This window comes from Schistocerca piceifrons, chromosome 7 (genome assembly GCF_021461385.2).
Source record: "Schistocerca piceifrons isolate TAMUIC-IGC-003096 chromosome 7, iqSchPice1.1, whole genome shotgun sequence".
Lineage (NCBI taxonomy): Eukaryota > Metazoa > Arthropoda > Insecta > Orthoptera > Acrididae > Schistocerca > Schistocerca piceifrons.
Genome location: NC_060144.1, coordinates 81,002,396 through 81,029,798, shown reverse-complemented (window position 1 = coordinate 81,029,798; position 27,403 = coordinate 81,002,396). Strand labels below are relative to the sequence as shown.

Genomic DNA, 27,403 nt, shown 5'->3' with positions numbered 1-27,403 from the left:
AGGGATTAGTGAACACAAGGTCATTGTAGAGAGACTCGAAACCATATCAACCAAAACCACTAAAAATAAACACAAAATACAACTGTTTAAAACAGCAGATAAAAATTCACTTGATGCCTTCCTAAGAGAGAGTCTCCATTCCTTCCAAGCTAATTATATAAGTGTAGACCATATATGGCTCAAATTCAAAGATACGGCATCGACAGCAATAGATAGATTCATATTGCATAAGTTAATAAGAGACGGGACTGATCCATGGTACAGAAAACACGTCAGAACACTGTTGCAGAAGCAATGAAAAAAGCATGCCAAATTCAGAAGAACGCAAAATCCCCAACACTGGCTAAGTTTCACGGAAGCTCGAAATTTAGTGCAGATGTCAATGCGAGATGCTTTTAATAGTTTCCACAATGAAATATTGTATCAAAATATGGTAGAAAACCCAAAGAGGTTCTGGTCTTTTGTAAAATACACCAGTGGCAAAAAACAGTCAATACCGTCACTGCGCGATAGCGATGGAAATGTTACTGATGACGGTGCCACTAAAGCGGAGTTACTAAATAAAGTTTTCCATAATTTCTTCACAAAAGAAGACAAAGTAAATATTCCAGAATTTGAAACCAGAACAGCCGTTAATATGAGTGACATAAAAATAGATATCTTAGGTGTTGCGAAACAACTCAAATCACTTAAGAAAGGCAAGTCTTCCGGTCCAGATAGTATACCAATCAGGTTCCTCTCAGAGTATGCAGATGCAATAGCGCCTCTCTTAGCAATGATATACAACCGCTCGCTTGACAAAAAGTCTGTTCCTAAAGAGTGGAAAGTAGCACAAGTCTCACAAATATTCAAGAAAGGAAATAGGAGTAACCAATTGAATTACAGACCCATATCACTGACCTCAATTTGGAGTAGGATTTTGGAGCAAATACTGTACTCAAACATTATGAATCACCTTGAAGAAAATGACTTATTGATACATAACCAACAGGCATTCAGAAAATATTGTTCTTGTGCAACACAGCTAGTATTCCCGTGAAGTAATGAGTGCTGTCGACAAGGGATCTCAGATCAATTTGATATTCGTAGGTTTCCAGAAGGCTTTTAATACTGTTCCTCACAAGCAACTATTAATCAAATTGCATGCATATGGAGTATTGTCTCAGTTGTGTGACTGGATTCATGATTTCCTCTCAGAGAGGTCACAGTTTGTAGTGATGGACGGTAAATCATCGAGTAGAACAGAAGTGATATCTGGCATTCTGCAAGGTAGTGTCATAGGCCCGCTGCTGTTCCTGATTTATATAAATGATCTAGGTGATAATCTGAGTAGCCCCATTAGATTGACTGTGATTTACCATGTAGTAAAATCATCAGATGATCAGTTCCAATTACAAAATGATCTAGAGAGAATTTCTGTATGGTGTGAAAAGTGGCAATTAGCACTAAACAGAGAAAAGTGCGAAGTCATCCACATGGATACTAAAAGAAATCGGATAAATTTTGGCTATGCGATAAATCACACAAATCTAAGGGCTGTCAATTCGACTAAATACTTAGGAATTATAATTATGAGCAACTTAAATCAGAAAGACCACATAGATAATATTGTGGGGAAGGCGAAACAAAGACTGTGCATTGTTGGCAGAACACTTAGAAGATGCAACAAACCCACTAAAGAGACAGCCTACATTACACCTGTCCATCCTCTGCTGGAATATTGCTGTGTGGTATGGGATCCTTACCAGGTAGGATTGACGGAGGACATCAAAAAAGTGCAGAGAAGGGCAGCTTGTTTCATGTTATCACGAAATAGGGGTGAGAGTGCCACTGATATGATACATGAGTTGGGGTGGCAGTCACTGAAACAAAGGCAGTTTTCTTTGTGGCGAGCTCTACTTATGAAATTTTAATCACCAACTTTCTCTTCTGAATGTGTAAATATTTTTTTGACACACACCTATGTAGGGAGAAATGATCACATAATAAAATAAGAGAAATCAAATCTCGAATGGAAAGATTTAGGTGTTCCTTTTTCCCACGTGCCATTTGAGAGTGGAATGGTACAGAAGTAATATGAAGATGGTTTGATGAACCCTCTGCCAGTAACTTAAGTGTGAACTGCACGGTAACCATGCAGATGCAGATGTAGATGTAGATAACATGAACTCACAGGTGTTTACACCTCAAAACCAAAAAAGAAATATACAATGAAATAATGACATGGGGCAAATCAGCGTATTGTTGAAGTAAGCTCCAACCGGTATCTGGTCAATGGGATAGGAAACGAGAAAAATTCTGTGTCAAGGGCCAGAATCCAGGATGTCACAGAACAATACTTGGCCCATATATAAGTAAAATGATCACTTATAGAAAAATATCACCTATTAACGATTGGTTACTTGCAGAAGAGGAAAATTTAGAATAAATGCAATGCAAACCAATTGTAATCGGAAGAATAGAAAATGTTCTTGTTGTTGTGGTCTTCAGTTCTGAGACTGGTTTGATGCAGCTCTCCATGCTACTCTATCCTGTGCAAGCTTCTTCATCATTTACATCCTTCCGAATCTGCTTAGTGTATTCATCTCTTGGTCTCCCTCTACGATTTTTACCCTTCACACTGCCCTCCAATACTAAATTGGTGATCCCCTGATACCTCAGAACATGTCCTACCAACCGATCCCATCTTCTAGTTAAGTTGTGCCACAAACTCCTCTTCTCCCCAATTCTATTCAATAGCTCCTCATTAGTTATGTGACACCCATCTAATCTTCAGCATTCCTCTGTAGCACCACATTTTGAAAGCTTATATTCTCTTCTTGTCCAAACTATTTATCGTCCATGTTTCACTTCCATACATGGCTACACTCCATGCAAATACTTTCAGAAACGACCTCCTGACACTTCAATCTATACTCGATGTTAACAAATTTCTTTTCTTCAGAAACGCTTTCCTTGCCATTACTAGTCTACATTTTATATCTTCTCTACTTCAACCATCATCAGTTATTTTGCTACCCAAATAGCAAAACTCCTTTACTACTTTAAGTGTCTCATTTCCTAATCTAATTCCCTCAGCATCACCCAACTTAATTCGGCTACATTCCATTATCCTCATTTTGCTTTTGTTGATGTTCATCTTCTATCCTCCTTTCAAGACACTATCCATTCTGTTCAACTGCTCTTCCGAATCCTTTGCTGTTTCTGACAGAGTTACAATGGCATCAGCGAACCTCAAAGTTTTTATTTCTTCTCCATGGATTTTAATACCTACTCCGAATTTTTGTTTTGTTTCCTTTACTACTTGTCCAATATACAGATTGAATAACATTGGGGAAAGGCTACAACTCTGTCTCACTCCATTCCCAACCATTGCTTCCGTTTCATGCCCCTCGACTCTTATAACTGCCATCTGGTTTCTGTACAAATAGTAAATAGCCTTTCCCTCCCTGTATTTTACCCCTGCCACCTTCAGAATTTGAAATAGAGTATTGCATTCAACATTGTCAAAAGCTTTCTCTAAGTCTACAAATGCTGCAAATGTATTTTTGCCTTTCCTTAACCTATTTTCTAAGATAAGTCATAGGGTCAGTATTGCCTCAAGTGTTCCAACATTTCTATATAACCCAAACTGATCTTTCCCAAGGTTGGCTTCTACAAGTTTTTCCATTTGTCTGTAAAGAATTTGCGTTAGTATTTTGCAACCGTGGCTTATTAAACTGATAATTTCGTAATTTTCACATCTGTCAACCTCTGCTTTCTTTGAGATTGGAATTATTATATTCTTCTTGAAGTCTGAGAGTATTTCGCCTGTCTCATACATCTTGCTCACCAGGTGGTAGAGTTTTCTCAGGGCTGACTCTCCCAAGGTTATCAGTAGTTCTAATGGAATGTTGTCTACTCCTGTGGCCTTGTTTCGACTTAGGTCTTTCAGTGCTCTGTCAAACTCTTCACGCAGTATCATATCTCCCATTTCATATTCATCTACATCCTCTTCCATTTCCATAATATTGTCCTCAAGAACATTGCCCTTGTATAGACCCTCTATATACTCCTTCCACCGTTCTGCTTTCCCTTCTTTGCTTAGAACTGGGTTTCCATCTGAGCTCTTGTTATTCATGCAAGTCGTTCTGTTTTCTCCGAAGGTCTCTTTAATTTTCCTGTAGGCATTATCTATCAGTAAAGCAATAAAGAATAGGAAATAAAGGAGTGGAAATTTACATTGAATCAGGAAGCAAAGTATCAATGATTTTGGAGGAATGGCTGTAAAGTGGAAGAATAAAGGAATTTCCTAAGTTACCTGTTACGGGAGTACATATTGTAGGTATTACAGGTACTAAGAGCAGTGTAGTGAAATGGGAAACAAGTATTACATCTGAAATAGATCAACTGATGTTTGAACAAACCATGTTAATAGTCCCTAAAATAAATACACAAGTATTACTTGGAGTAGATTGGTTAATGGAATATGCAGTGGTAAAAGACTTTCAGAGCATTTCTTTTAAGTGCAGTCTAGATAACTATAATAAAGAGATCTTGTTTAAGACAGATCGATGTCAAGGACTAAATGGGAGAAATAATTTACAGTTAATAGTGAATATGAGTTCAATGGAGAAGGATGTAAGTAATCTACAACAAACTGCAAATAAAGCTGATTTGTATGCAAAGGCTTACGAATTGGAACTGTTAACCCTTACTCAAAAGGAAGAGCTATATGGAATATTATGCAGATATTCGGATGTATTTCCAGATAAACCAGTGAATATAGGAGATTATGTATGTAGTTTTAAGATCAAAAGCAAGGGACCTTTTTTCTGTTGACCTTACCCTGTACCTATCAATTTAAAACAGGAAGTACAGGAAGAAATAGATAATGATGTTATAGAAAGATGTACAAACATTACAACAATCCACTGTTAGTTGTCAGAAAGGCAACAGGAGGTGTGCATCTAGTACTAGACGCGACAAAGTTGAATCGTAACATTGAACTGGAGAGATATCGTCCCATATGCGTAGACCGACTACATGCTCATTTTGCAAAAGCATATTATTTTAGTTCTTTGAACCTGATGGGTGGGTACTGGCAGGTAAAATTAGCTAAAGAATATAGACCTTATACTGAATTCCTATATGACAGAAAGACATACCAGTTTAAAGTTTTACCATTTGGATTATACATATCAGTACGGTATCAGTGTTTATAAGGGCATTAGATCAAGCATTATGGAGGAAGTAGTTACAAGAGCTCTTGATTTATGTAGATGATATACTGATTGTTTCAGAAAACTGGGAGGAACATTGTGATTTACTTGCAAGAGCACTAGAGAAATTCTATAGCTAGGGAATAACTATCAAGCTTGCTAAATCACATTTTTGGTGAGAGGAACTAAAATTCTTGGGACATCTCACTGGCATAAGAGGAATTAAGCCAGATCCAGAATGCATTAGAGTGATTAAAGACTGTCCACATCCGCAGAATGTGAAACAGCTATGTTCATTGTTAGGATTACTGGGATTTTATAGATGGTATATACAAGGACAAGTCATGAATAATCCGTATCTACTATCGGTATCAAAGCAAAAGGCGAAATGGATATGGGATGAAAATGCAGAATAGGCATTCCAGGAAGTAAAGGATACTCTAGTCAATGCTCCTATTTTAAACCATCTGAGTCTTTTTGAACCATTTGGCATCACAACAGATGCATCAGAATATGGCCTAGCAGCAGAAGTATTTCAAGGGAAATTGGACCCAGAAGAGGGAGAACATAAAACAATTACTTTTGCTGGTCGCAGCCTAGACAAACATGATCTGAATTATACAGCAACAGAGAAAGAATTACTTGCTGTGGTATGGAGCTTAAAGAAATTTGAAACACTGATTTGGGATTCAGATATCGTTCTTTATAAAGATCACCAAGCATCGATATTCTTAATGGAAAGTCACTTATTACATAGGAGGCTCATGAGGTGGGTATTGTTTTTACAACAGTTTCAGATACAAATAGTATACATCAAGGGAACATTAAAGTGTGTGCCAGATGCTTTATGATGATTTCCATTAGGAATGAGTAATTCTCAGAGAACAGCTGGACCAGGAATGATTTTTAATATGAATTTCATGAAAATCAGCTATACGAGAGACAAACTATGTATGTTAGCTTTATTAGCTAACACATGTAAGGCAAGGAATAATAGACAAAGAAGAGTTAAATCTTAAAATGTTTAAGTATGAGAAAAATTAGTTACCACCCACAGAAGACAAACTTTGGACAGTGATAAATCAAGTGTTGTTTTGGAGGGAGAATTCAAATACATCATATTGGAAATTATATGTACCTGAGTGTGCACAAAATTATTTAATTTGGTTTATACGTAAATGTTATGGGCATTTTGCAATAAGGATATCATTTTAAACACTTAGGTAAGAAAGTTGTTAGATTACTACAGACATGTGAAAAGGTGAAGGAAAATAATAAAGGAAGACATTACACAATGTATCCTATAATACCTAGAACTTTACATGATTTAACAGCTTTGGACTTTTATGGACCATTATCATTGAGTCAGGGAGGTGTCAGATATATTTACATTATATTAGAGAGTTGGTGTAAATATATTACATCATATCCAATTAAACAAGCTAAAACAGAGACAGTTGTAAACTGTATGCACAAATATTCTGTAGAGGTAGGAAAACCTAAGAGCTTATTAATGGATAATGGTTCACAGTTTGTGAGTCAATCATTTAAAGAGTTTCTAACTTGGGAGAACATAAGGCATGTCACGATATCAAAATATAATCCAAAATAGAATCTGTGAGAAAGAGTTATCAGAGAGATAGGACATTTATGCAGAACTTACTGTTCACCAAGACATACAACTTGAGCAAAATTAGTGCCAGAATTTCAAATGGATTTGAATGAACTATCCCATTTGTCTATGGGACTGTCTCCCATAGAAATATTATGAAGAAAACTTATAGGGGAACCCCTATTAAAATACTTCAAATGGCCAGAGGTACAACAGGAAGAAAGTGCTAACTTAGACAAAATAGTAGAAAATCAATTGCATATATCAGCTAACAAAAGATTACAAAATTATAATATATCAGCAATAAACCCAACATTTGAAATAAACAATCTTGTGTTGGTAAAAGAAGAACATCATGGTTCTAATCTTAAAAAGGAAATGCAGAAATTTTTTCTGAAATATGCAGGACCATTTAAGATAGTGGATAGTCCACACCCAAAAGCATACTATTTAATTGACTCATATACTAGTCAGTAGAAAGGTTTATATAATGTTGACAAACTAAAGAAATATAATCCAACAGTTCACTAAATAAACTTAAAAAAATTATATATATATATAAAACAGAGGGAAACATTCCGCGTGGGAAAAATATATCAAAAAACAAAGATGATGTGACTTACCAAACAAAAGCGCTGGCAGGTCGAAAGACACACAAACAAACACAAACATATACACAAAATTCAAGCTTTTGCAACAAACGTTTGCTTCATCAGAAAAGAGGGAAGGAGAGGGAAAGACGAAAGGATGTGGGTTTTAAGGTAGAGGGTAAGGAGTCATTCCAATCCCGTGAGTGGAAAGACTTACCTTAGGGGGAAAAAAGACAGGTATACATTCGCGCGCACACACACACATATCCATCCACACATACACAGACACAAATGTCTGCTTGTGTCTGTGTATGTGCGGATGGATATATGTGTGTGTGCGAGTGTATACCTGTCCTTTTTTCCCCCTAAGGTAAGTCATTCCACTCCCGGGATTGGAATGACTCCTTACCCTCTCCCTTGAAACCCACATCCTGTCGTCTATCCCTCTCCTTCCCTCTTTCCTGATGAAGCAAACATTTGTTGAGAAAGTTTGAATTTTGTGTATATATTTGTGTGTCTATCGACCTGCCAGCGCTTTTGTTTGGTAAGTCTCATTATCTTTGTTTTTAGATATATTTTTCCTATGTGGAATGTTTCCCTCTATATATATATATATATATGTCTGCTTGTGTCTGTATGTGTGGATGGATATGTGCGTGTGTGCGAGTGTATACCTGTCCTTTTTTCCCCCTAAGGTAAGTCTTTCCGCTCCCGGGATTGGAATGACTCCTTACCCTCTCCCTTAAAACCCACTTCCTTTCGTCTTCCCCTCTCCTTCCCTCTTTCCTGATGAGGCAACAGTTTGTTGCGAAAGCTTGAATTTTGTGTGTATGTTTGTGTTTGTTTGTGTGTCTATCGACCTGCCAGCGCTTTCGTTCGGTAAGTCACCTCATCTTTGTTTTATATATATAATTTTTCCCACGTGGAATGTTTCCTTCTATTTCATATATATATATATATATATATATATATATATATATATATATATATATATATATATATATATATATATATATATATATATATATATATAGAGGGAAACATTCCACGTGGGAAAAATTTATCAAAAAACAAAGATGCTGTGACTTACCAAACGAAAGCACTGGCAGGTCGAAAGACACACAAACAAACACAAACATACACACAAAATTCAGGCTTTCGCAACAAACTCTTGCCTCATCAGGAAAGAGGGAAGGAGAGGGAAAGACAAAAGGATGTGGGTTTTAAGGGAGAGGGTAAGGAGTTATTCCAATCCCGGGAGTGAAAAGACTTACCTTAGGGGGAAAAAAGGACGGGTATACACTCGCACACACACACATATCCATCCACACATATACAGACACAAGCAGACATATTTAAAGACAAAGTGTTTGGGCAGAGATGTCAGTCGAGGCGGAAGTGCAGAGGCAAAGATGTTGTTGAATGACAGGTGAGGTATGAGTGGCGGCAACTTGAAATTAGCGGAGATTGAGGCCTGGTGGGTAACGGGAAGAGAGGATATATTGAAGAGCAAGTTCCCATCTCCGGAGTTCGGATAGGTTGGTGTTGGTGGGAAGTATCCAGATAACCCGGATGGTGTAACACTGTGCCAAGATGTGCTGGCCGTGCACCAAGGCTTGTTTAGCCACAGGGTGATCCTCATTACCAACAAACACTGTCTGCCTGTGTCCATTCGTGCGAATGGACAGTTTGTTGCTGGTCATTCCCACATAGAATGCATCACAGTGTAGGCATGTCAGTTGATAAATCACGTGGGTGCTTTCACATGTGGCTCTGCCTTTGATCGTGTACACCTTCTGGGTTACAGGACTGGAGTAGGTGGTGGTGGGAGGGTGCATGGGACAGGTTTTACACCGGGGGCGGTTACAAGGATAGGAGCCAGAGGGTAGGGAAGGTGATTTGAGGATTTCATAGGGATGAACTAACAGGATACGAAGGTTAGGTGGATGGTGGAAAGGCACTCTTGGTGGAGTGGGGAGGATTTCTCATTTCAGGGCAGGATTTGAGGAAGTCGTATCCCTGCTGGAGAGCCACATTCAGAGTCTGGTCCAGTCCCGGAAAGTATCCTGTCACAAGTGGGGCACTTTTGTGGTTCTTCTGTGGGAGGTTCTGAGTTTGAGGGGATGAGGAAGTGGCTCTGGTTATTTGCTTCTGTACCAGGTCGGGAGGGTAGTTACGGGATGCGAAAGTTGTTGTCAGGTTGTTGGTGTAATGGTTCAGGGATTCCAGACTGGAGCAGATTCGTTTGCCACGAAGACCTAGGCTGTAGGGAAGGGACCGTTTGATGTGGAATGGGTGACAGCTGTCATAATGCAGGTACTGTTGCTTGTTGGTGGGTTTGATGTGGACGGACGTGTGATGCTGGCCTGGACAGATTGAGGTCAACGTCAAGGAATGTGGTGTGGGATTTGGAGTAGGACCAGGTGATTCTGATGGAACCAAAGGAGTTGAGGTTGGAGAGGAAATTCTGGAGTTCTTCTTCACTGTGAGTCCAGATCATGAAGATGTCATCAATAAATCTGTACCAAACTTTGGGTTGGCAGGCCTGGGTAACCAAGAAGGCTTCCTCTAGGAGACCCATGAATAGGTTGGCGTAAGAGGGGGCCGTCCTGGTACCCATGGCTGTTCCCTTTAATTGTTGGTATCTCTGATATTCAAAAGGGAAGAAGTTGTGGTTCAGGATGAAGCTGGCTAAGGTAATAAGGAAAGAGGTTTTAGGTAGGGCGGCAGGTGATCGGCGTGAAAGGAAATGCTCCATCACAGCGAGGCCCTGGATGTTCAGAATATTTGTGTATAAGGAAGTGGCATCGATGGTTACAAGGATGGTTTCCGGGGGTAACAGATTGGGTAAGGATTCAAGGCGTTCGAGAAAGTGGTTGGTGTCTTTGATGAAGGATGGGAGACTGCACATAATGAGTTGAAGGGGTTGATCTACCCTGTGGCTAAACATGCCTTGGTGCATGGCCAGCACATCTTGGCACAGTGTTACACCGTCCGGGTTATCTGGATACTTCCCACCAACACCAACGTATCCGAACTCCGGAGATGGGAACTTGCTCTTCAATATATCCTCTCTTCCCGTTACCCACCAGGCCTCAGTCTCCGCTAATTTCAAGTTGCCGCCACTCATACCTCACCTGTCATTCAACAACATCTTTGCCTCTGCACTTCCGCCTCGACTGACATCTCTGCCCAAACACTTTGTCTTTAAATATGTCTGCTTGTGTCTGTATATGTGTGGATGGATATGTGTGTGTGTGTGCGCGAGTGTATACCCGTTCTTTTTTCCCCCTAAGGTAAGTCTTTCCGCTCCCGGGATTGGAATGACTCCTTACCCTCTCCCTTAAAACCCACATCCTTTTGTCTTTCCCTCTCCTTCCCTCTTTCCTGATGAGGCAACAGTTTGTTGCGAAAGCTTGAATTTTGTGTGTATTTTTGTGTGTCTTTCGACCTGCCAGCGCTTTCGTTTGGTAAGTCACATCATCTTTATATATATATATATAATGGAAGGAAACATTCCACGTGGGAAAAATTATATATAAAAACAAAGATGAGGTGACTTACCGAACAAAAGCGCTGGCAGGTCGATAGACACACAAACAAACACAAACATACACACAAAATTCAAGCTTTTGCAACAAACTGTTGCCTCATCAGGAAAGAGGGAAGGAGAGGGGAAGACGAAAGGAAGTGGGTTTTAAGGGAGAGGGTAAGGAGTCATTCCAATCCCGGGAGCGGAAAGACTTACCTTAGGGGGAAAAAAGGACAGGTATACACTCGCACACACGCACATATCCATCCACACATACAGACACAAGGCTTGTGTCTGTATGTGTGGATGGATATGTGCGTGTGTGTGAGTGTATACCTGTCCTTTTTTCCCCCTAAGGTAAGTCTTTCCGCTCCCGAGATTGGAATGACTCCTTACCCTCTCCCTTAAAACCCACTTCCTTTCGTCTTCCCCTCTCCTTCCCTCTTTCCTGATGAGGCAACAGTTTGTTGCGAAAGCTTGAATTTTGTGTGTATGTTTGTGTTTGTTTGTATGTCTATCAACCTACCAGCGCTTTCGTTCGGTAAGTCACTTCATCTTTGTTTTTTTATATATATATATATATATTATATATGAGGTGACTTACCGAACAAAAGCGCTGGCAGGTCGATAGACACACAAACAAACACAAACACACACACAAAATTCAAGCTTTCGCAACAAACTGTTGCCTCATCAGGAAAGAGGTAAGGAGAGGGGAAGACGAAAGGAAGTGGGTTTTAAAGGAGAGGGTAAGGAGTCATTCCAATCCCGGGAGCGGAAAGACTTACCTACCTCATATATAATTTTTCCCACGTGGAATGTTTCCTTCCATTATATTGATATCACTTATATATATATATATATATATATATATATATATATATATATATATATATATATATATATATATATATATATATATATATATAAGACATCAAGTGATCACCAGTTTAATATTGGAGGGAAGTGTGGGAGTAAAACTCATAGAGGAAGACCAAGAGGTAAGTACTGTAAGCAGATTCACCAGAATGTAGGTTGCAGTAATTATTCAGAGATGAAGAGGCTTGCACACAGAGCAAGATAGAGCAGCATGAAGGACTATATCAAACCAGTCTTTGGACTAAGTACCACAATAACAACAAGAATTTTGGATGTAATCATGCAGACAGCAGTAATGTGGATCAAAATGCACAGAAGTTATGACAGATGGATGGAAAAAGATTTCTATGCAAAGGAGGTGTTATGAGGGAACTTGATAAAGTGAGAAATTACACGGAACAGAAGCATGGAACACATTGGTGTTGAAATGGTTCAAATGGCTCTGAGCACTATGGGACTTAACATCTATGGTCATCAGTCCCCTAGAACTTAGAACTACTTAAACCTAACTAACCTAAGGACAGGACCCAGTCATCACGAGGCAGAGAATATCCCTGACACTGCCGGGAATCGAACCCGGGAACCCGGGCGTGGGAAGCGAGAATACTACCGCACGACCACGAGCTGCGGACCACATTGGTGTAGTATGAATATTGCAGAGGCTTGAGACACAAATAATTCAATAGAAAATTATAAGACATGATTATTAAAACCAAAGTCTTCGATTTCCAAGGGAAAAGAAGAACTTGCAATCAGAGGAGAAAGTGGTGAATCTACTGTTGTATATCACTATTATATTACTTTATTGCTTATTCTAAAATAAATAAATAAAAGAAAGAATTGTATATTCTTACAATTATTGTTTATTTAGTATATTCTGCTAAGAACTTTCCATCAGCAGAATGTAGATGTGTCTATTCATTAAATTCTATAGCTTAATTTTCATGGAGACTTGAGAGGTTTAAGCTCAGTCAATTGAATAGAAAAAAATAATATATATCTTTATTATTTCTGAAAATTTTAATTGTTCTGCTGAATTTCTGTGACATTTCATCTTACCTGTTCTTTCCTTTTGATTTAAATTAGAAGTTAATTGATCCCAAATGTTTTCTGGCAGCTACCCTGAACATCTGTATTCTAACTGATTAAATGCAGCTACTTTTAGATACAATGAAAAAAAATTGCTCTTTGAGAAAAGCTATTGCTCTTCCCCTTATATTATTCAGCTGGTTGTGTGTTGACAGAACCAAATAAATAAGACAACTGCCATGTATTTTGTACACTTTCTATGTTATGGTATCAGAAGGAAAATTCATTTAGAAACAACTGTAAAATTATGAGACAGAATTGTTGGCCAGTAATTATCTACAGGAGGTGAAATGAGACTTCCTGACAGATTAAAACTGTGTGCCAGACTGAGACTCGAACTCAGAACCTTCGCCTTTCGTGGGCAAGCGCTCTACCACCTGAGCTACCCAAGCTCACTGCTTCATGTTTGGGTAGCTCAGTTGGTAGAACACTTGCCTGTGAAAGGCAAAGGTCCTGAGTTCAAGTCTCAGTCTGGCACACAGTTTTAATCTGTCAGGAAGTTTCATATCACCACACACTTTGCTGCAGAGTGAAAATCTCATTCAGGAAATGAAAGGTTTAGCACCATCAATAGACAGGTACAAAAGTATTAGAAACAGTACTAGCTTACAGAACTATTAGGAGTAGCTCTTTTCTCAGAGAGCAAAGAGGGATAGCTTCAGGCAGATTGTAAAGGAAGGGAAGCTAGCTCAGACCACAGGATGAGCAGCCACCTGTTGGGAGGACATCCTTTTGTATGTGTCTATGAGCAATGTCAAAAATTTGGCCTCCTGAATGTAACTTGTGGACATAATTACTTCTCATAATTTTATGGTTTTTATGTTATTGGATGATTTTTTAGTTAGGTATTTATTTGTTTCAGCTGATATAAATAATTGGCAAATACAAGAAAACCAAGTACCTGAAGGTACTGAGGGAGGAAAGGGTGGTTTCATGCCTTTTGGAATTTTGGGTATACTCAAAGGAGCAGCAATATATTTTCAAGCCTTTATTGGATTTGACAGTGTTGCTTCAACAGGTAAGTTTAACTTTTGCTAATGACAGGGAGAGAGAGAGAGAGAGAGAGAGAGAGAGAGAGAGAATAAAATTGTTCCAGTTGCTATGTATCTCTCTCTTGTTTCAGGGGAAGAAGTCATAAATCCACAACGTAACATTCCCATGGCTAGTATGATATCTTTGATGACTGTCTTCTGTGGTTATTTTGGGGTGTCAGGTGTGATAACTTTGATGCTTCCATACTATTATCAGGCAAGTGCTATTGAACACCATTGCTTTGTTTAATTTCGTGCTAATACTTAAAAAAATGTATTGCCCTAACAACATATCTGTAAATTTAATACGGAAAACTAGGAATTTAATTGATGAAAGGAGAAAATATAAAAATGCAGTAAATGAAGCAGGCAAAAAGGAGTACAAACGTCTCAAAAATGAGATCGACAGGAAGTGCAAAATGGCTAAGCAGGGATGGCTAGAGGAGAAATGTAAGGATGTAGAGGCTTGTCTCACCAGGGGTAAGATAGATAATGCCTACAGGAAAATTAAAGAGACCTTTGGAGAGAAGAGAACCACTTGCATGAATATCAAGAGCTCAGATGGCAACCCAGTTCTAAGCAAAGAAGGGAAGGCAGAACGGTGGAAGGAGTATATAGAGGGTTTATACAAGGGCGATGTACTTGAGGACAATATTATGGAAATGGAAGAGGATGTAGATAAAGACAAAATGGGAGATAAGATACTGCGTGAAGAGTTTGACAGAGCACTGAAAGACCTGAGTCGAAACAAGGCCCTGGGAATAGACAACATTCCATTAGAACTACTGATGGGCTTGGGAGAGCCAGTCATGACAAAACTCTACCATCTGGTGAGCAAGATGTATGAGACAGGCGAAATACCCTCAGACTTCAAGAAGAATATAATAATTCCAATCCCAAAGAAAGCAGGTGTTGACAGATGTGAAAATTACCGAACTATCAGTTTAATAAGTCACAGCTGCAAAATACTAACACGAATTCTTTACAGACGAATGGAAAAACTGGTAGAAGTGGACCTTGGGGACGATCAGTTTGGATTCCGAAGAAATGTTGGAACACGTGAGGCAATACTAACCTTACGACTTATCTTAGAAGAAAGATTAAGAAAAGGCATACCTACGTTTCTAGCATTTGTAGACTTAGAGAAAGCTTTTGACAATGTTAACTGGAATACTCTCTTTCAATTTCTGAAGGTGGCAGGGGTAAAATACAGGGAGCGAAAGGCTATTTACAATTTGTACAGAAACCAGATGGCAGTTATAAGAGTCGAGGGGCATGAAAGGGAAGCAGTGGTTGGGAAAGGAGTGAGACAGGGTTGTAGCCTGTCCCCGATCTTATTCAATCTGTATATTGAGCAAGCAGTAAAGGAAACAAAACAAAAATTCGGAGTAGGTATTAAAATTCATGGAGAAGAAGTAAAAACTTTGAGGTTCGCCGATGACATTGTAATTCTGTCAGAGACAGCAAAGGACTTGGAAGAGCAGTTGAGCGGAATGGACAGTGTCTTGAAAGGAGGATATAAGATGAACATCAACAAAAGCAAAACAAGGATAATGGAATGTAGTCAAATTAAATCGGGTGATGCTGAGGGAATTAGATTAGGAAATGAGACACTTAAAGTAGTAAAGGAGTTTTGCTATTTAGGGAGCAAAATAACTGATGATGGTCGAAGTAAAGAGGATATAAAATGTTGACTGGCAATGGCAAGGAAATCGTTTCTGAAGAAGAGAAATTTGTTAACATCGAGTATAGATTTAAAAGTCAGGAAGTCGTTTCTGAAAGTATTTGTATGGAGTGTAGCCATGTATGGAAGTGAAACATGGACGATAACTAGTTTGGACAAGAAGAGAATAGAAGCTTTCAAAAAGTGGTGCTACAGAAGAATGCTGAAGATAAGGTGGGTAGATCACGTAACTAATGAGGAGATATTGAATAGGATTGGGGAGAAGAGAAGTTTGTGGCACAACTTGACTAGAAGAAGGGATCGGTTGGTAGGACATGTTTTGAGGCATCAAGGGATCACAAATTTAGCATTGGAGGGCAGCGTGGAGGGTAAAAATCGTAGAGGGAGACCAAGAGATGAATACACTAAGCAGATTCAGAAGGATGTAGGTTGCAGTAGGTACTGGGAGATGAAGAAGCTTGCACAGGATAGAGTAGCATGGAGAGCTGCATCAAACCAGTCTCAGAACTGAAGACCAGAACAACAACAACAACTAGGATGTGTGAACTCATCAAAAATAATAAGGATTCTGGGAAAGGAAAATATTTTAGGGTGTAGGGAGAGTGATGGACAATGCTTGCACAATGAAATTAAATAAATCTTACATTCAGTCACTGTCTGCATCATGTCCCATAAATCTCACCATGAAGGTGATCTTCTGCAATAGGGAATGAGACTAGTTGTACATTAAACGGTAAAAGCAGTTATTGCAGGCTACTTCTCTAAAATGCACTAACAGCAAGTCACTACTAGTTATAATATCCACACAGTGCTATTTATGGAAATTAAATCCAGAAAAAAAAGCAACAGCTCTTTTTGGAAAGAGCCCTCTACTTCACTCAGTTGCTGTTTTCATATACTAATTCTTCATATTACAGTATTATGAAAAGGAAAGTTGCTACTCTCCATGTAGAGGAGTGCTGAGTCACTGATAGGCACAACAATAAGACTGTCACAAATAAAGCTTTCAGTTAGTAAGGCCTTCATCAGAAATAGATGACACACACACACTCTCTCTCTCTCTCTCTCTCTCTCTCTCTCTCTCTCTCTCTCTCAGGCAAATGCAACTCGCACACATTACTGCAGTCTCAGGCAACTGAGTGTGGTTTCAGTTGCCTGTGACTGCAGTCATGTGTGTGTGTGTGTGTGTGTGTGTGTGTGTGTGTGTGTCATTTATTTTTGACAAAGGCCTTACTGGCTGAAAGCTTTATTTGTGAAAGTCATTTCGTTGTACCTATCTGCAACTCAGCATCTCTGCTATATGGTGAGTAGCAATTTTCCTTTTCAAAATATTGTTTCATTGCACCCTGGATTTTCTATTGTCTGAGTACTTCATATTATGCATTTATATAACGCATAATTTCAGAGACGGATACCCATTGTCTGTTAGTGTAATATGAACTTAAGTGCTAACTAAAATTTACATGTCAAGTATTCTGATAATTATTGAAAGAGTTGCTAGTTTTCTTTTACCATACTTTATTTTTGAATGTCTGTGAACATAAAATTTCATGCCTAGTGTCTGCTGGCAACCTTTTAATGATTTTACACCAAAATACAAAACCCCATTCTGTACTCTAGAGAAGGATGTAGAGCATATATAGATTTTTTTACATTTATTACTGTAGTTCTAAATTTCTTAGTTGATTCTATACCCATTATTATTATTATTATTATTAATAATAATATTACTAAGCACATATAGCTTTAGGGAGTAATTTAATTATTCTAAGTACCTGAAGAGTCTTCTTTATGATGATTTGTTATGAACTGTACAGGTAAGTATGGAATGAAAGTAAATAAAATATAGCATCATTCCCATCTACACGATCATGACAATGTGTCACATATAGTTTCATGTCGAGGACATGGACATGGCTGGTGCATATGCAAAGAGTCACAGGACAGATTAATGAACAACTGTGGGGAACAAGGGAAAACATCAATGGGGATGATGAAGGATCTAGAGGAGAAAAAAAAAAAATGAAGATATGAGAGAATTAGGGTGGAACGGAAAAGTAATAATGATAGCATAAATCAGGACTGATGAAAGGAATATGGAACAAGCCACTAATGGAAAATGGAATAGAGTTATGTGGTAGATAGGTATTAAGTGGGACTGAAGTCAAGAAGTTACAAGAATAGAAGACGTACTGCATGGAGAGATCCCACTTGTACAATTCAAAAGAGTTGATGATGAAGTGGGAGAGTAGGTGGAGGAAGGATCTACATGTCTTGAACTGTGAAGCAGTTATTACAGTCAACCTATCAATCACCAACAATATCTCTACTTCAAAGTCTCTTATCAACTCTGCACATAAAAGTCTGTGACATTACCTGTGGCCACCAGTGGGTGCTACATCTGTCACTCAACCAGTATGCTGAAGGTACAGCAGAGGCATCTAAAGACTGACTCAGTGCTCCCCACCTTGCCTGTAAACAGATCTGCAAGTCTTATCTGAATATCTGTTGGAACAAAGGTGTGTTCTTTCATCACTCAGGATTCAAACAACAGAATCACCTTCTCTGCTGAAGTTTTCATTGCCTCTTTCAGTACCCTAAAAAGATGAATATCCACCCCATTATTCTTCCTATCACTTCCAAAGTGATATTCCACCATGCACTCAATCTACGCTAAATCCTTCTCCATCCCTATACCACCCTTGATGTCAGCCCCTCTACCATGGATCCTTTTCCATGAAAAGTCCAGATCTGAAACCTTTCATATACACCCACCTACAACTCAAATTCTATCTCTCACTGCCATTTCCTGTACTCTATCAGAGATAGGGCCAACTGAGGAAACATCTACATTTTTGCTAACTTCATTGTTATCACTATACAGTACTTTGCTGCTTAAAGACTATCCACATAGATGGGCGGCCACTGCAAAACTGTGGCCCATCACCAACAGAACCAAGTAGTTGTAAAATATGGTGCTCAATGTAACTGACAGATGTTTAGTTGTATTCTGACAGATCTCCAGTACAATTGTCTGATATAGTCAAAGTTTTACCCTCCATTATTGGTAGGAAACTGAAACTGAGCTTAAGGCCATAAGTTACCTATGGCCCAGTTGAATTTCCACAGCTACTGGTAGCAGCTTCTGGTCACCACAAAGGGAAATCCAGGGACGATACATTTTGAGGCTTTTTTTTCCTTTTTGGTACTGAAGGTACTGATACTGAAAAGTAAGTCATATAAGTTTGTCTCCATACCTAGTATTGTTGATAGAGAGAGAAAAAAAACACCTTCACAGATTCTGGAACTATGCCTTGAGGGGAGAGAGGAATAGGTTGGAAAATGTTATAATGAAAGGGCAGGTCACTCAGACCCAGGATGAGAGCAGCCCACTTGTTGTGAGGTTTGTGGAACTATGTATGAATGCTTAATAGTAACTACTATACAAGTAGTAGTGTGTGACACTTTATTTTTGCACTTAGAACACAGCATAATATGCACTTGTTGTCAACCCAAAACATAACAAGACAAACAGACATCAAAGATGTTTCCCACCTAATTGGCATCAAAGAGGTTCAGTCCAAAGTGATAACTATTGTGTATCAATATTCGCCACAGAACTCCCCCCTCCCCCCCAGCCACCCCTTCCCCGCCCACCTCTCCCTCTCCCCTCCCCACGCCAGCAGTGTTGGGCACGGGGAAGTGACAGTCCAGTGGGGCTGAGGAGGCGACACCAGATCGTCAGATGTATTGTATGGAGGCTCAACCATTATGGTGGACACCCCAAAATTGTGGAACCCTCTAGGAGGATGAACAGGATGATCCACTCTAGTAATGATGGTCTAATAATAACGGTCGTGATGGAGTGTTTCGCTGAAAGAGTGGGACGATGATGGTAAGGCATCTGCCTGTGTTGATGAACAAGTAGATATTGTCTTCATCTATGTCAGGCAGAGTGTTGAAGGTGCAAAGTAGCGTCACACGGGTGGTGGAAGGATCCTCTGGAGAGTGCAGGTGAATGAGGAGGACAAACAGCAGACAGTCACACAGTTGAAGAGAAAAATCATCAGTGGGATATGCTGAGGTGTTGATGATGAAGCTCGTGTTGCCTGAGTGAACAGAAGAGGGTGACAACACAGCAGCAGGGGCACCCATGGAGGTAGCAGTCAAGTGTGTTTCCCTGTCAAAATGGGTGAATGACACAGCGCACAAATCACTTTCACTGAGAGATGAAGCACACAGTACAGCACACACATCACTTTCACTGAGAGGTGAAGCACACGGTGTCAGTCGATTGGTGCCTTGGCGTAGGATGTCTGCACTGAATGAAGGCTTGGAAGAATCCAAAGGGGAGAGAAGATAATCGTTCAGAATCCATGCTGGTTTCACATAATTGAGTGACACCATATGGTGTTTGCCTTGGAGCCAAATGTTGATAGCATTCACAGTAGAGGCAGCAACATTGTAGGGGCCTGAATATGGAGGACAAAGGGTGAGCAAAAGAGAATTGTCACAAAGCATCACATACTCACAGTGTGGCAACTCTTTGTGTAGGAAAACTGGGATGTAGAATGACAACTAGGAGGAGGTGGTCACATGCAGGCCATTTGTGAGCGTACATGCTTGATAAAGTTAGGCAGCTTGGTCAATGAAGGACAGGTGTCATCCCCAACAGACTTGGCTGGAAGAACAAGAGGTTCCCCATACAAGCTCTCAGCTAAAGAGATGTGTAGGTCATCTTTGAAAGCAATAGAGATCCCTAAGAGGACTCACAGTGGTACATCTGGTCAAGAGGTATCATGGCATATAGGAGCAGTTTTTAGAGTCCTGTGCCAATGCTCAACCAGGCCATTACTCTGAAGATGGTATTCCAAAGTGTGAAATTTATTACAGCCATGTGAATCACACAGTTTAGCGAAAAGTATTGACTTGAATTGCTGCCTCTGGTCAGTGATGATGGAAGAGAGGCAGCCAAAATGTGCAAGTCAGTTACTATTGAAAACTTGTGCCACAGAGTCAGCTGCAATATCAGACAGAGGGACCACTTCGACCCACCTGGTGGTGCGATCAATAATGGATAGACATAAATCTCGAAAAGGCATTTGCCAAGAAAGTTATATGATTCCCTGTAGAAACTAAATTTTTATTTATTTCACCAGCAATGGGCAGAAAATGATTGTTAAAAACTGTACATATATCTGATTTATCAGTAACAGAAATATTTTAACTATGAACTGACTTTATATCATTGACGTTGTGCTGATAACCAGACACTTCCTTCACAACTGACCATATGGTTTTAATTTTATCCTGTGAATTAGCTATTCTATTTCCATACCACATATTCTTTGCCTTTCTAATAACATTTTCAAGCACCTTACAATACTGTTTGTAATGGTCTACTGTAGCTTCATTGTAACTACTTCTAACATTTTAGTATAATTCCTGCTTTGTTCTACATGATATCCTTATCCCACTAGTCGGCCACCCGGGCTGCCTATTAATGCTACTACCTTGTTTAGAATGTTCTAATGGAAAGCAACTCTCAAGAGCATGAGAAATGTGTGAAGAAAAGCATTATATTTATCATCTATGCTATCGGCACTATAAACATCCTGCCACTCTTGTTCCTTGACAAGATTTAAAAAACTCTCTATTGCTGTTGGATTAACTTTCCTACTTAATTTGTAATTATGTGTGACACTTGTTTGCGTACAAAAGTCTTTTAGTATTAAAATTTGTGCATCATGGTCTGAAAGGCTGTTCACCATCTTACTAACAGAATGCCCATCTAGTAATGAAGAACGAATAAAAATATTGTCTATGGCTGAGCTACTGTTCCTCTGCAACCTAGTTGGAAAAAACACAATCTGCATCAGATCATATGAATTTAGGAGATCTACCAACATCCTTTTTCTCGCACCGTTATATACTAAATTTATATTGAAGTCATCTCATATAACTAATTTCTGGTACTTCCTACAAAGTGAATTCAGAACCCTCTCTAGCTTGAGCAGAAATGCTCTGAAGTCAGAGTTAGCTGACCTATAAACAAAAAAAAATTAGAAATTTAGTTTCACTAAATTCAACTGCCCCTGCACCACATTCAAATATCTGTTCAGTGCAGTGCCGTGATACATCTATGGACTCAAATGGAATACTGTTTTTTTATGTACATAGCCACTCCCCCACCCCACAAGGAACTCCTGTTATTCCTTTTATGTTGTAATTTCAAGTACTGGCATGTTCCATGACCTTGGAGATTTGCTCCTGAATTTTATCCTATGGAACTTGATGTGTAAATAAAATAAAATAAATACCTACAACTGCCTGAAGGGGGTAAGGGTCCACTGAGGTCAAGAGGAACATGGTGAAATCTGCCATCAGGGAATAAGGCTATAAGGAATAACTCAGAAGGCAGTACAGTTGAAGAGGAATGGACATCTCTACAAAAGGCAATCACAGAAGCTGGAAAGAAAAACCTCAGTACAAAGAACAAAGAAGCTAATTGCGAAGAAACCATTGGTTACTGAAGAAATATTTCATTTGATCAAGGAAAGAAGCATGTCTAAAAATGTTCAGTGTCACTGTAGAATGAAATAAACAGGAAGTGCAGGGAAACTAAGACAAAATGGCTTCATGAAAAATGTGAAGAAATCAAAAAAGAAATGATTATTGGAAGGACTGACTCAGCATACAGGAAAGTCAAAACAACCTTTGGTGACATAAAAAGCAAGGGTGGTAACATTAAGTGTACAATGCAAATTCAGTTGTTAAATACAAAGGAGAAAGCAGATAGGTCAAAAGAGTACATTGAAGACACCTATGAGGGGAAATATTTGTTTGATGTGATAGAAGAAGAAACAGGAGTTGATTTAGAACAGATAGGGGATCCAGTACTAGAATCAGAATTTAAGAGAGCTTTGGAGGACTTAAGATCAAATAACGCAGAAGGGATAAATAACATTCCACAAGAATTTCTAAAAGAATTGGGAGAAGTGGCAACAAAATGACTATTCATGTTGGTGTGAAGAATGTATGAGTCTGGGGACATACCATCTGACATTCAAAAAAATATCATCCACACAATTCCAAAGAATGCAAGAGCTGACAAGTGCAAGAATTATAAAACAATCAGCTTAATGGCTCATGCATGCGAGATACTGACAAGAATAATATACAGAAGAAAGGAAAAGAAAATTGAGGATGTGCTAGATGATGATCAGTTTGGCTTTAGGAAAGGTAAAGGCACCAACGAGGAAGTTCTGACATTGTGATTTATAGCAAAAGCAAGACTAAAGAAAAATCAAGACATGTTCATAGGATTTGTTGACCTGGAAAAAGGGTTGACAATGTAAAATGGTGCAAGATGTTTGAAATTCTGAGAGAAATGTGCGTAAGCTACAGAGAGAGATAGGTAATATACAATATGTACATGAGTCAAGAGGGAATAATAAGAGTGGAAGACCAAGAATGAATCAGATTAGAAAGGGTGTAAGACAATGGTGTAGTTTTTCCCCCCCACTGTTCAATCTGTACATTGAAAAAGCAAGGATGAAATAAAAGAAAGGTTCAGGAGTGGAACTAAAATTCAAGGTGAAAGGATATCAGTGGTACGATTCGCTGATGACATTGCCATCCTGAGTGAAAGTGGAGAAGAATTATATGATATGCTGAATGGAATGAACAATCTAATGAATACAGAATAAATGGCTTGAGAGTAAAGTGAAGAAAGATGAAAGTAATGAGAAGTGTCAGAAATGAGAACAGTGAGAAACTTAACATCAGCATTGATGGTTACAAAGTAGGTGAAGTTAAGGAATTCTGCCACCTAGGCAGCAAAATAACCAATAATGTATGGAGCAAGGAGGACATCAAAAGCAGACTAGCCATGGCAAAGAGGGCATTTCCACCCAAGAGAAGTCCACTAGTATCAAACATAGGCCTTAATCTGAGGAAGAAACTACTGAGAATGTAAGTTTGGAGCACAGAATTGTATGGTAGTGAAACATGGACTATGGGAAAACTGGAACAGAAGAGAATCAAAGCATTTGAGATGTGGTGCTACAGGTGAATGTTAATAATTAGGAGCCAATGGTTGCCTCGTCAGGAAAGAGGGAAGGAGAAGGAAAGACAAAAGGATATGGGTTTTAAGGGAGAGGGTAAGGAGTCATTCCAATCCCGGGAGCGGAAAGACTTACCTTAGGGGGAAAAAAGGACAGGTATACACTCGCACACACACACAGTGTATGTGTGGATGGATATGTGTGTGTGTGCGAGTGTATACCTGTCCTTTTTCCCCCCTAAGGTAAGTCTTTCCGCTCCCGGGATTGGAATGACTCCTTACCCTCTCCCTTAAAACCCATATCCTTTTGTCTTTCCTTCTCCTTCCCTCTTTCCTGACGAGGCAACCATTGGTTGCGAAAGCTAGAATTTTGTGTGTATGTTTGTGTTTGTTTGTGTGTCTATCGACCTGCTAGCGCTTTTGTTTGGTAAGTTTCATCATCTTTCTTTTTAGATATATTTTTCCCACGTGGAATGTTTCCCTCTATTATATTAATAATTAGGAGGACTGATAAAATAAGGAATGAGGAGGTTCTGTGCAGAATCATAGAGACATCAGGAAATGACTTCCATGGTACTAGAGGCAGCTGTAGAGGGAAAAAACTGTAGAGAAAGACAGAGATTGGAATACTTCAAGCAAATAATTGAGGATGTATGTTGCCAGTGTTACTTTGGAAGTTGGCACAGGAGAGGAATTCATGGCATGCCACATCAAACCAGTCAGAAGACTGATGACCCAAAAAAAGGGATGTCAAACTGACCTAATGGTGGTTGGTATGTTGGCAAGGGAGACAGGCCCAGGCCCAAGTGTGGTAGTCTTCGTTAATGCTGCACCACATGAAATGCTCTGTGACCAACCTAGTAGTAGCCTTAATGCCAGTGTGGGCCAGATAATGTTAGACTAAAAAGACTTGAAAGCAAAGAGCTGCAAGAACCAGAGGTCTGGGAGTACCCAAGGAGACATCACTTAAAACTGGAGATGTCAAGCCAGGGAGACGATGGGATTGTATGATCAGGCATGAAGAAGGATTATTGATCAAGTCCTGCACATCTGCATCCAGAGGATGTTGCCTTGCGAGCTCATTCAGGTCAATGGCAGAAAAGACAGAACACACATGGAACATGTAGTCTGCCATGACATTGTCAGCCCATTCAATGTAGTGGATATCAGTTACATATTGGCATTTGAGGCCCATATGGTGGAAATGGTGAGGGGATACATCAGGCGAGGGGTTGCAAATGGTGTCAGGTTGATGATTTGTGAATACAATGACTTCTCATCTCTTGATGTCCTTTTGGAAATAATGTATAGCCTTTTAAATGGTCAGGAGCTCTCTGTCATAGATGGACTATTTATGCTGGGAGGCTGAAAGTTCTTTGGGGAAGAAACACAGAAGCTGAGAGAGATCACATATCTGCAGCTGTAAGACACCTCCAATGGAGGTTTCACTAACATCAGTAGTGATTGATAGGCGAGCATCAGTGACAGGGTGTGACTGTATTTGTAAGGGCCATCTTGGATGTTGTGGAAAGAGCACTTCATGTCTTCTAACCACTGAACCTTACAAGACCCAAAAGTGTTTTTTCCAACCAAAGTGTCGGTTAAAGAGGCCTGAAGAGAGGCAGCATGGGGAATATGATGTTGAAAAACACTCATCATCCCGAAAAACCATCTCAATTCTCAATAGGTTTCACAGAGAGCGAGATTATTGATGAAACTGATGAGATCAGACATTGGGCGATACCTTGGGTGAGACAGAATGCTGAAGAAAAAGGATGTAGGAACATTGGAGTTGTGATTTTTCGTGGTTGATTTCCACATCATGGTCAGAAAGGACTTGTAGGACCTGTTGAAGATGATGTTCAGGTTCCTCGATGGAGGAACTGAAAACTTCCACATCATGACATTGCTATGGTAAGTCCTGAATATGGGGAATAGGGTAACTGTACAAGCATTCAGTGTGCTGTAGTCTTCACAGAGGCAGAAAAAAATGTCTTTTTGCAGCACCAGATGAATAGGGGATAGCCAGGTGCTATCAGAGGAGTGTACAATACCTGCATCTGACAGTTCCTGTACTGCAAACTCAGTGTGGTGTAACTTGGTAGCGTTAAGGCAATGAAATCTGTGGCAGATTGGGGGTCCATCTGTGATATGCAATCAATGCCATGTACTGTTAGTAATCATGCCAATCTGACATGCAGGGTCACTAGTTGAAAGTGAAGTCTGAGGCATGGCACATGAAATACAAAAAGGGTTAAGGTCACTAATCTGAGAAACCAGTAGTAAAAGCAGACACAGTTTTTCTGTCATGTCAATGATCTGTCACCCCAAGGTGAAATCAGGTAGCTCATCTGAATCTAGAAGGGTGTGCAGACGCCTCCAAAGCTGTGAAGGAGTTTTGTCTACTAACACATCCTCATAAATTAAGTAGTGAAAGGCATCTTCAGGAGAGCATGAGGGGCACTTGATTATAATCAACTAATTGTTTCCGTACATCAGGACAGGAGGTGGGGAGAGTATGAGGTCACTGATTATATCAGTATGTTCTTTTAGATGCGAGACAAGACACATGAAGTTTGTGTCATCACTGTGCACACCAGTTATGTTGAGGATGTTATCTACTGGCGTGAACAAAGTCTTCAAGAAGTCCTTGGTGAGTGGAGGCTACTGAGGAAGTGGCTGACTTGTGCTGGTGTCACCACTGGAGCACTGAGGGTAGAATAGAAGGATGATGAGGTAAGTTGTCGGCCCAATGAAAAGTTGTTGGTGATATGCATGCTGTTCTCAAAGGAAACACATGGGAGTACTGACGTGACTGGTGGGTATAAAACAGGAGAAGGCATGGTAGCGACCGGCCTGGTAGATGAGCTCAGACCAGCTGTGTGGCTGGATTGAAGAGTTTTTAGCAAACAGAACACATCATGTTGTTCTCAATGGAGGGACGTCTACAGACAGTTCTGGCATGCCACAGGGGAGTGTTATGGGACCATTGCTTTCCACAATATATTTAAATGACCTAGTAGATAGTGTCGGAAGTTCCATGCGGCTTTTCACGGATGATGCTGTAATATACAGAGAAGTTGCTGCATTAGAAAATTGCAGTGAAATGCATGAAGATCTGCAGCGGATAGGCGCTTGGTGCAGGGAGTGGCAACTGTCCCTTAACATAGACAAATGTACTGTATTGTGAATACATAGAAAGAAGGATCCTTTATTGTATGATTATATGATAGTGGAGCAAAGACTGGTAGCAGCTACTTCTGTAAAATATCTGAGAGTATGCGTATGGAATGATTTGAAGTGGAATGATCATATAAAATTAATTGTTGGTAAGACGGGTGCCAGGTTGAGATTCATTGGGAGAGTCCTTAGAAAATGTAGTCCATCAACAAAGGAGGTGGCTCACAAAATACATGTTCGACCTATACTTGAGTATTGCTCATCAGTGTGGGATCCATACCAGGTCAGGTTGACAGAGGAGATAGAGAAGATCCAAAGAAGAGTGGCACATTTTGTCACAGGGTTATTTTGTAAGCGTGATAGCGTTACGGAGATGTTTAGCAAACTCAAGTGGCAGACTCTGCAAGAGAGGTGCTCTGCATCGCAGTGTAACTTACTGTCCAGGTTTTGAGAGGGTGAATTTCTGGATAAGGTATCGAATATATTGCTTCCTGCTACTTATACCTCCTGAGGAGATCACAAATGTAAAATTAGAGAGAT

General features: G+C 39.6%; 1 protein-coding gene across 1 annotated transcript in view; it reads left to right on the top strand.

Annotated features, from left to right (window-relative positions):
• The window catches only part of LOC124805446 (cationic amino acid transporter 3-like), a 142,121-nt gene that overhangs the window by 57,965 nt on the left and 56,753 nt on the right, over positions 1–27,403 (top strand). The window contains exons 6-7 of the mRNA XM_047266008.1: positions 13,766–13,921; positions 14,027–14,151. Of these exons, the coding sequence (XP_047121964.1) occupies positions 13,766–13,921; positions 14,027–14,151 (281 nt within the window). The remainder of the gene's footprint in view (positions 1–13,765; positions 13,922–14,026; positions 14,152–27,403) is intronic.